Raw genomic sequence first — 11,383 nt, forward strand, 5'->3', positions numbered from 1 at the left:
ATCAACGCAGCATTATGCTGGTTTTCACAGTCAGCTCAATTCTGATCTTGTGCCAAATTATTAGCAAAATATCTGATCTTATTGGTAAAAACTCCAATTAGTGGCAAAAGATCAGAATTGGGCTGCCTGTATAGCCGCATACAAAAACACACTACACAATTGAAATTTGGGACATCAATCCCATTTAATGTGGCAGATGTTCTTAATGTAAATCATATCCACCAACACTCAAAAAGGCCATAATAATCTGCATGTACAATCATGCATTGCGGTTGAAACAGTTCAATCATTTTGATCATACGTTTCCATGTCAGTGGATAAACTGATATTGTATGTATAATTTGGGGAAAGAAAATGTTTACAAAAAACAAAACAAAAATCACATTAGACAATCTAACTGAATAGTAAAAGTACAATTAATACAGTTGTAAAAATAAAAAGGTAAAAATGCAAATACATCCAATCTGTACAGGCATCACACATGAATTTCAGTATATGTATATTCTTATTCATCTTCAGTAAAATTAATATATTGTTCTTATCTTGCCATGAGGCAATCTCTGCATCAAAATAGACTACATCTAATAGATGCTGGCGAGGAGGGGAGTTAAAATTAGGGCTGGTACGTTTAAGACGAGTGGTAAAGTGAGAAGTCAATAGTAGAGAGTGAGGTCAAACAAACCAGAAAGGGGCCAAGTCCAAGCCAAAGCAAATTCCCAATAGCATTGAATAAATTCATTTCCTTACTGAACATCACTGCCTTGAAAGGGCAGTCTTGATAGGTTGAAGTGATACCAGTAAAACCTACCCAGTATTTACACCCATCAGTGAACGTGGGAAAATTAACCCGGGAGAAGTTATGTTTGGTCCTCAGGAAGACTCCGTTCTTATCCACACCACTGCCATGTTCTTGTCGCTGAGGGCCACCAGGTATCTGAGCTCAGGGTCCATGGCCACACTGTTGATAGGGGGACCTTCCACTGGGCCCTGTCCATTCCTCACAGGTAACGGCCATGCCAGGATCTGCAAAGCCCCAAACTGCTTTAGTAGGTAACCTAATTACATGGAAAACATTCGATGACGCCCAGAATATAATTTCAGTGAGAAATTATGACATAAGACTGACCGGTTGTAGACTAGAGGGAAAGATGAAGGGTGCCAAAGCAGAGCCTGTCAATTGCCCACCATGAGTGGCTCAGGGTTTCCGTTAAGAAAATATGGCACCAGACATTTGCCCAGCAGCATTTTAAATTTACCACACATTTGTGAAATTTACCAGACCCATATGCATTGGGTGCATAACCTGATTAGGGCATCCACCCAGCACGGTTAAAAATATTTGGCAAATAGAAAGCAAACTGGTTGGACATCAGAAATATATGAGGTTGAGGGTAGACGAAGGACAGGACTAAAAACAAACAAAATATAACTATTGTAAAATAGATTGTGTCCGTAAAATGTATACAGTATGTATAAGCTGGAAGTAGAAGCCGAAGTGTTGTTGTTCATTAGTTTATTCCAATTATGGGAGGGGTGGTAGGGTTAGTAGAACAATAATAAAAGGAAGATATATAATTTTAAAGGTATGTATATATACAGTACCAATCAAATGTTTGGACACACCCACTCATTCAAGGGTTTTTCTTTATTTTTACTATTTTCTACATTGTAGAATAACAGTGAATACATCAAAACTATGAAATAACACAGGGAATCATGTAGTAACCAAAAAAAGTGTTAAACAAATTAACATATATTTGAGATTCTTCAAAGTAGCCACCCTTTCCTTGACGATAGCTTTGCACACTCTTGGCATTCTCTCAACTAGTTTCATGACGTAGTCACCTGGAATGCATTTCAATTAAAACACCTGCCTTGTTAAAAGTTATTTTGTGGAATTTCTTTCCTTCTTAATGCGTTTGAGCCAATCAGTTTTGTTGTGACAAGGTAGGGGGGTATATAGAAGATAGTTCTACTTGGTAAAAGACCAAGTCCATATTATGGCAAGAATAGCTCAAATAAGCAAAGTTTGCGCTTAGTGGGACTATCAATTGTTTTTCAACAGGACAATAACCCAACACACCTCCAGGCTGTGTAAGGGCTATTTGACCAAGGAGAGTAATGGAGTGCTGCATCAGATGACCTGGCCTCCACAATCACCCAACCTCAACCCAATTGAGATGGTTTGAGATGAGTTGAACCACAGAGTGAAGGAAAAGCAGCCAACAAGTGCTCAGCATTTGTTGGAACTCCTTCAAGACTGTTGGAAAAGCATTCCTAATGAAGCTGGTTGAGAGAATGCCAAGAGTGCGCAAAGCTGTCACGGCAAAGGGTGGCTACTTTGAAGAATCTCAAACATATATATTTTGATTTGTTTAACACTTTTTGGGTACTACATGATTCCATATGTTACTTCATAGTTTTGATGTTTTCACTATTATTCTACAATGTAGAAAGTAGAAAAAATAAAGAAAAACTCTTGAATGAGTAGGTGCGTCCAAACTTTTGACTGGTACTGTATATACAACACATATATGGGGGATAGAAAATGATGCAGACAATTACATTGATGGAAGCTACAATCAATCTGCAATATTAAAGCTGATCTACCAACCCAAAAAAATCAAAGGAATAAAAATAAAAAAGGTTTTTGCCTTTGTCTACTAGACAATGAAAGAAAGTTGATAAAACAATTGCCTCCACAGATATGGTCTGATTTTGGCTAGGCTATTTTGAAGCAAGGAAAGACATGCCTCATAATATCTATTGAAACCTTCAGGTTTTAAACAATTAAGTATGTTTTCAAAATGTATATTGCCTCCATCTTATTGCAAGGTGGTGTGTGACACACTGGTGAAGCCTGCTTTCCGTTGCCTATGCATTTGGTATTTGAGATGCTGTAGCATCAGCTCGCGCACTGACTAAGACATTTTCTGCTCAAAGGCTCTCTGTATGCTGTATACGACATAAATAATATACATAATGAATATACTGTACACACGTGACAATTTAATTTCACAAAATTGTGCAAATTTACATACAGAGCGATAAGCATGACCAGTCAAATTTCTTTCCATCGACTGGTATTTCCACCAATGAATAGGCTAAAAAGCATTATTATTTTGCAAAGGGATTTTTTCTTCTTTTCCCAGACAATTGACTGGTTAACAGAAACCCTGGAGTGCCTCAATATTTGGTTCAATATGGCTCAAGTTAGATGGTGACCATCTTTCCCATTAATTTAAGATTGAGACATATAGCTGGATCTACACAACAGATGGCTAGGACATGGATAATTACCTTGAGAAACCTGTACCACCGCACAATGATTCAGTACCGGTACCCCTTGTATATAGCCTCGGTATTGTTATTTTGTGTTACTAAATAAACTAAAGGAAAAGTAAATATTTTCTTAACTATATCATGAACTGCATTGTTGGTTAAAGGCTTTTAAGTAAGCATTACACGGTAAGGTTTACTACACCTGTTATATTCGTAGCTTGCGACCAATAAACAATGATTTGATTAATCTCAACAGGAGATCACATTTAAGGTCTGAAAACTTCTGACAAATGTTATTTTGGAGTAAACTATCATTTTAATAAGTCGTTTCACTAATAAGTACCTCTGTGGCAGGAATTGCTTTGCCACTCCTAAAGTTGGCCTTGAGGTCTGTTACATGGTACGTCCACAGTCTCCCTCTTTCGTCACCACACACCACATAGCCTTTACCTAGGAAAGAAGAACATACGCTCTCATTCACATTAAACTGTTTTATACAATAATGGTTTTGATGAAAACTTCTTTCTTAGTCAACGGTTGTGGGGGTAATCCCTTCAATCGTGCCTTTATGTCTATATTAGAATTTTAAGACTATGGGTTCGATCAATGCCATTTACACATTATGGTCTTGACTGAAAAAGTTGAATGCTGGAACATGCTATGACATGCTGTGTTGTGACATGTTGCCGTGACATGCTGTGACTCACTGGGGCAGGTGTTGAGGGACAGATAGGGGATGTCCGTGCTGGACCACTGCAACTCCACCAGGATCACAGCACATACCTCCTTCTTCTTCTTCTTCCTATTGGGACGCTGGGCTCGCGTGTCGTTCCAGCTCCACAGGTAGATCGAGCCCTGCATGTGGCTCTTAGAGGCTGAGAGGGATAAAAAAACATGTGGACAAAGTGAGGAGGAGGAAAGGGAAAAAGGGAAAGGAGAGACGTGGAGGGAAACGAGAAGGGGGGGATGACTTCCAGGGTTAGTGTTTGTAAATTAACAGGCTCATGCTAGATTTATTCGAATTACATCAAACCCAATATCCCCTTCTAGGGATCTATAAAGTTGATTGAATTCCAGTCAAGTCAAATAAAATCTGCCTAAGTCATAAAAGACAATCTAATAACAGGGTCAGTATCAGATCAAAACAGGAGCAGTTGACTCACCGACCACATCGTTTGTGAGGAATCCCAAGCCATCAATGGTGTGGTAGTCATGGTCCTTGTCCTTCTCATACACAGGGAATGTGATCTCCATCTCCTCAGACCTGTAGAGGGAAAAGAAGACCGTGAGTTGACGCTCAGGCAGCAGTCCAACTTTCAATGTCTCTCCACGCAGGCACACACAGACAAAGACAAACTACGGATCCTCACCTTTTCTTGGGGTCTTTGTTGAGCTGGATGTTGTAGCTGTGCAGCCCCTTCTCACAGGCAGCGATGAGGTGTGTGTCTGGGGTGGCAGGGGGTAGGCAGAAGTGCAGGGGTGTGGAGGTGGTCTCCAACACCAACAGCTGACTGTTGGGCCATAAAATGTGTTAACACCAGGGCAGAGACATCAGACATCAAAAACTCTGAGCATAATGACATGGACAAGTGTCCACTTCGTTACCATTGTTATACATTTTGACTCAATACTTGCAAACCAAATGAATTTGCCTACAATATCAACAAAAAACTAATATAAAGCACCGTCAGAGTGGACTCACGTGACTTTGAAATTGTAGTCGCTGTCCACTCCGCCAATGTCCCACAATAATATATTTTTATCGTACGACCCAGCTGGGGGGAAAAAGAGAACGTTTGAACGAGGGAGCATACATACAACATATCACATTACATCACACTCATTTAGCATATGGATCTCATTTGGACTTCAGGTCCAGAGTAAAGTACCACCTCAGCACGTGCAGTTTGGCGCCTTGTGACCCTTCTATTGGAGTATGGAACCTACAACCATGATGTTATGCTCCAACCAACTAAGCTTAGGAGACAACAAAATAAAATACACTGAACAAAAATATAAACAACATGTAAAGTGTTGGTCCCATGTTTCATGAGCTGAAATAAAAGATCCCAGAAATGTTCGATACGCACAAAAAGCGTATTTCTCTCAGATTTGTTTTACATCCCTGTTGCGAAGCATTTATCCTTTGCCAAATTAATCCAGCCACCTGATAGGTGTGGCATGTCAAGAAGCATATTAAACAGCATGGTCATTACACAGGTGCACCTTGTGCGGGGGACAATAAATGGTCATTCTAAAATGTGCAGTTTTGTCACACAACACAATGCCACAGATGTCTCAAGTTTGAGGGAGCGTGCAATTGGCATGCTGACTGCTGGAATATCCACCACAGCTGTTAACAGAGAATTTAATGTTCATTACATTACCATAAGCTGCCTCCAACTATGTTTCATAGTCCAACCGGCCTCACAACTGCAGACCACGTGTAACCACGCCAGCCCAGGACCTCCACATCCGGTTACTTCAACTGTGGGATTGTCTGAGACCACCCAGAAACCGTCTCAGGGAAGCTCATCTACATGCTAGTCATCCTCACCAGGATCTTGACCTGACTGCAGTTTCGCTTCAAAACAGACTTCAGTGGGCAAATGCTGACTTTCAATTGCCACTGGCATGCTGGAGAAGTGCTCTTCACGGATGAATCTTGGTTTCAACTGTACCGGGCAGACAGTGTATGGCACTGTGCTGTTTGCTGATGTCAACGTTGTAAACAGAGTGGGGTTATGATCCTGGCAGGCATAAGATACGGACAACGAACACAATTGAATTTTATCGATCCTGAGGCCCATTAACGTGCCATTAATCCGCTGCTATCAGCTAGTGTTTCAGCATGATAATGCACGCCCCATGTCACAAGGATCTGTACACAATTCCTGGAAGCTGAACATTTCCAGGTCCAGGTTGTGAAGGAGATGTGTCGCACTGCATGAGGGAAATGGTGGTCACACCAGATACTGACTGGTTTTCTGATCCACACCCTTACCCTTTTTTTTTTAATGGCATCTGTGATCAACAGATGCAAATCTGTATTCCCAGTCATGTGACATCAAAGATTAGGGCCTAATGAATTTATTTCAATTGACTGATTTCCTTATATGAACTGTAACTCAAATCTTTGAAATTGTTGCATGTTGAGTTTATATTTTTGATCAGTGTAGAAGTTAAACAGGAAGTGGCCACTCACTGAAGAGCAAGTTGCCCTGGCGGGGACTGAAGCAGAGGATGGAGAGGGCTTTGCGGCTGGCTCTGAACTCTCCGTACGCCATGTTGGCTCTGGGGTGAAGCAGTTTCACCAAGCCTCGCTTCCCCCCTGCCGCCAAGATACTGCAGGGCCGTAAGCAAATGTTGCCCTTCCGTGACATCAGCACAGTTGACCATGCCAGAGAGAAGAACTCCTGATGGGGGGAATCATAAATTAACATTTTAATCCCCATTAATTCACAATTTATTTTGTTTTCTAACATGGAATGTGCATGATAAACAAGAACATGGTGGGATAAAGTATGATGTTTTCCAACAAGCTAAATTGCCCTATCAGGAAAAACGGTACATGCGCAGAAGCAGGACTGACCTCACCAGGGACCTTATACTTCTTCATAACCAGTCCCGTCTCACAGTCGATCAGGCACACAGACTCTCCTCCACACGTTGCCACAATACGAGTCGCACCATTCACATCTACAACATGACAGGGAGAAGAACACAGGGTTTGCTAGAGCAGATTATTTTTAACACCATTTCTGTGGAGCTTATCATGATTGCACGTTACTCCAATTTATACTCTCAAATTGCTTATAACCACCCCCCTCCAAAATACATTCAGACAGTCGTGAAGAGGGCATGACAAAACCTATTCCCCTTCAGGAGACTGAAAAGATTTGGCATGGGTCCTGAGATCCTCAAAAGGTTCTACAACTGCACCATCGAGAGCATCTTGACTTGTTGCATCACTGCCTGGTATGGCAACTGCTTGGCCTCCAACCCCAAGGCACTACAGAGGGTAGTGCGTACGCCCAGTACATCACTGGGGCCAAGCTTCCTGCCTTCCAGGACATGTCAGAGGAAGGCCCTAAAAATGGTCAAAGACTCCAGTCACCCTAGTCATAGACTGTTCTTTCTGCTGCCACACAGGAAGCGGTACCGAAGCGCCAAGTCTAGGTCCAAAATGTTTCTTAACAGCTTCTACCCCCAAGCCATAACTCCTGAACAGCTAATCAAATGGCTACCGAGAAGATTTGGCTAATCACTTTAATAACTCCACCTATATGTACATATTACCTAAATTACCTCAACTAACCGGTGCCCCCACACATTGACTCTGTACAGGTACCCAATGTATATAGCCTCGCTTGTTATTTTACTGCGGCTGTTTAATTATTTGTTACTTTTATTTTCTAAAAATTACATTAGATTTGAGACCCCATTGAAGGACAGGACAGTACTCACCTCCATTGTAGTCTAGCGGGGGCTGGAAGGAACAGGCCCACAGCTGGGTGCTAAAGTCATCAGGGCTGTCCTGTTTACTGTGACACTGCAGGACGTGAAGAGGCTGCAGACTCACTGGCTCCTGTGATGAATGCTAGAGGAGATGGAGGAGAGGATAAGGGGGGTAGAGTGGACAGGGTGGGGGATGTATTAATGTGTGAGTCCCTGTGTTAATCAATGAAAAGCTAATGGCCACATGATGAGAAACCATCAAGTCTCCAGCTGAAGTCACACCGTATCTTTATTGAGCGTAGTACTAGTATGTGCTATACCAAAAACAAACCAAGACTAGAAAATCATACCTGAGACTTAGTGCAGATTACTTTCCCAGGCGTCTCGTTGACCTCTGTGGACCACTGTTGCCTGGCAGACTTGCGAGTCCGTTTGGCCAGTGGCATGTCTTCTTTGGACTGATGTTGCTTCTCTCTCAGGCCGTTCCCGGGGGTCACCAGGAGTTTGGACTGGCCCCTAATGGGGGTGGCTGGGATCTGTGCTGCCTTATGGGTCCTTGGCGTGGTGCTGATGGGCCGCTCTGCCTTATGAGGGATGCTTTGCAGACGGCTTGACCTGGCTATTTTCTGGGGGTTTAGGGTTACGTCGCTTTTGACAGCCGAGGCGGAACGCTTCCTCTTGGCTGGGAAAGGAAAATTCTGAAAACATGGGGAAAATCTATAATATCATAAAGGAAAGGTACACAATTAATCTAAAAGCTTTGTAAAAGATTTGTCCATAAACTTCATCTATTTACCATCTATTACAAATATTTATGATCCAAACACAGCATTTGGAACATTACCTGCTTAAATAATAACAACCCTTTGAACATAAACTCTATGAAAATAAGTCAGAGCAGGATGCTCTGTATAGTAATGAGTATTGAATCCTTACACCGTTCTCCTTTGTATCAGCAGGCTCCGCTGTATCTCTGTGCTCTTCATTTGGCTCGGTCAAAGAGCGAAGGTGCTCTTTAGCCATCATCTCCACCTAGAAGCCAGTGATACATGTCAGAAACCTAAACGGCAATGTCAGAAACCAGTGAGAGAATATGCATGGTTCCAGTTGTACTCCGATAAAACAAAAATCATTGTCCTTATAAGGAAAAGAGAAACGTAATAAGCAGTTAAAACCTACCCTCCATTTTGTGTAGTCGGTCAGAGAGCTGGGGCCATATTTCACCTTATGACGCACCGCACTGACAAAATCCCTCTCCACAATGGCTAGTTTCTCTGCTGTTCGGTGGTCAGGGAGTGAAAAGCTGGTCTCCCACAGCGCTAACACCTAGAAACCAAAGAATTCAACAGAATTGGTCACTACTTTGTAGCAAATTATGCATAACAGTGCTTGTTTGATGAAAGACACAAACGGTTATTAGGTAATGACTATTTTTATCAGTTCATTTTTAAGCAGGTAAATGGCAAACTGTAATAAAGTGCAAAGTGTTTAGGAATTAATTTGAACACAGTGACTCATACCCTCTTCCTGAGGTTCTCACTGTTGGCATAGCGTACGTGGTTGGCTGTATTGCTGATATCCTTCCCATTGTAAAACCTCAACTTGGGAAGGAGGATTATCAGCTTGTAGTTGTCATTGACCTGCGAGACACAAGCATTAGCAATGCGTTCCAATGGGCAGTCATTGTTAGTAAAAATGGAGATATGAGAATGACTGACAAATAGCATACTGAAAAGGTGACAGAAATGACAGAATTGGTAAACCAGAAGATAAACAAAGAAAGAGCTTGAGAGTTACAACTCTATGAGAGAAAAACATCATACAATAACAATGACTGAAGGCAGAATTAAAGGAGAAACAAACAGAGCAGTGGATCCTCACAGTGATGTAGAGGTTGTCCTCTATTCTCAGATCCTCCAGGGTGGTCAGTGTGTCCAGAGTGGTGACATCTTCCATCTCATTGTTGGTCAGGTCCAGAGAGCGTAGGGAGGGCAGGACTAGCCCGGAGGGCATCTCCTGAAGTCTGTTCCCAGACAGGTCCAACTGTTCCAGACAGCGAAGGCGAGAAAGCAGGGGGACAGGCAGGTCACTGCTCTTCAGACCGAGCTTGGAGAGACTTTATGGGGAAGCACTGGGTCAGTACTAGCAACACCAGATAAAAATGGTAAAATAGACATGCTTGGCCTACATAACAATTTCTCTAACAAGGTATTCAAGTAGTTCTGCTCTTCCTCAAAAACTGTTCCCATAGGATTGAGACAAAATACATATCCATTAAAACAGACTTAACATGGTCTTCAGACATAAATTATGCTGTGACAAAGCCATTCTCCACTCCTAGTTTGATAACATTCAAGTCTACAGAGGAACCAGCCTTTACTTACTTTAGTGTCTTTACTTGTTCCAGTTTGGTGTTTTTTGGAGTGCATTTCTCCAGCAGTAGTTTCTCTGTTATTTTCCCCATGTCTAGTCTGTACAAGCGAAGAGTAAAAGTAAGCAGTGTTCAGCTAGTTTGGTCATATATACAGTATGTATGGTCGCAGACAGCTAGGGGCGAGACTATCATCTGCAGTAGGCGATCGAAACTTGAATGTGAGAAAACCTACAATGAGTAGAACGATCACGTGGAAGTTCGAGCAACATAGATTTGCATCACTGTTTGACGTCTGTACTTTGCAAAGACAATTAGGCGTGACAAAATTGACAAAGGTCGCGCATCCATTAACTGTTGATTAAGTGTTTCTTTTGTTACAACTAACTCGTGTGAAACTTGTCACAATACTATCGAAAACGATAGCTGCCAGTATTTACGCTCGTGCTACGTTGCCACTCAAGCTCATTGATATTCAAATAATGTCAGGAATTGCGGTTGTAACTATAATTATGCTTTAATTATGACTAAAGCAGTTAATTCAACTAGATTACTTATATTTAGTAGTATTAAACTATACGTACCAGAGCACAGTAGAACCTCTGTAACTTTCCCTCGAAATAATTGACAAGCCAGTCATATGGGCTTTCATCAACTTTCCATCCGGTAAGAGCCAGAGAGCCGCCATATTGAGTGTGGCAAAGTATATTTTAAAAAACGATTAAGAACCTTTTTAAACATGACCCTTGCCTTTTGGCATTTGTGGTTTCAGGATGGGTGAAAACGGTGAGAGTTAGCAGAAGTGGTCTTGTAATACTTGTTTGTGTTTCTCCTGGGAGAAGGCGCTCCGCGTTAAACAAATGGGGGCAATAAATGTGAATTGTTTTGCTCTCAAGAAAAGGGCCCCATTGAAAGGAGTGATTACTGGGGTAGTGTTAGGGTTGCGTAAATTCGAATCTGGTATCAGGATAAATATAACAATGAGTCACCGATTTTATACTATGTATTTTTTATTAGCTAAGTAATAAATGGCAAATGCAACTTTCGTATATACGGGCTCACTGTAATACCACGCAGGGCAGTACAGGGAACTGACAAGACGTATGTAAAACAGTATTCTTTATACTGTGATAGACAGTTCCAACCCGTCTGTTGGCCTATCACAGTAGAGACTGGGCGTGGTTTAAACTTGCTCAGCCTATTGCAGGCGCTCAGGCGGGTCCCCGCCTCTTGCCGCTTCTGTTGATAGATGTGAAGAACATCCAGGCTCTC

The 11,383-nt window shown here is 41.9% G+C and overlaps 1 protein-coding gene across 1 annotated transcript; it reads right to left on the reverse strand.

Moving 5' to 3' along the window:
* Nucleotides 1-159: 159 nt before the first annotated feature.
* Nucleotides 160-10,828, reverse strand: lrwd1 (leucine-rich repeats and WD repeat domain containing 1). The gene is made up of 16 exons (XM_020464329.2): nucleotides 10,696-10,828; nucleotides 10,125-10,211; nucleotides 9,622-9,856; nucleotides 9,261-9,380; nucleotides 8,920-9,066; nucleotides 8,677-8,772; nucleotides 8,091-8,438; nucleotides 7,750-7,882; nucleotides 6,875-6,981; nucleotides 6,488-6,698; nucleotides 4,985-5,057; nucleotides 4,653-4,793; nucleotides 4,446-4,546; nucleotides 3,990-4,157; nucleotides 3,626-3,732; nucleotides 160-1,023 (listed from the first exon to the last, which is right to left on the reverse strand). Exons 2-16 carry the CDS (start codon nucleotides 10,202-10,204, stop codon nucleotides 871-873), a joined length of 2,220 nt encoding a protein of 739 aa, XP_020319918.1. The 5' UTR covers nucleotides 10,205-10,211; nucleotides 10,696-10,828; the 3' UTR covers nucleotides 160-870.
* Nucleotides 10,829-11,383: the final 555 nt, after the last annotated feature.

The sequence above is a fragment of the Oncorhynchus kisutch genome, linkage group LG28 (genome assembly GCF_002021735.2).
Source record: "Oncorhynchus kisutch isolate 150728-3 linkage group LG28, Okis_V2, whole genome shotgun sequence".
Taxonomy (NCBI): domain Eukaryota; kingdom Metazoa; phylum Chordata; class Actinopteri; order Salmoniformes; family Salmonidae; genus Oncorhynchus; species Oncorhynchus kisutch.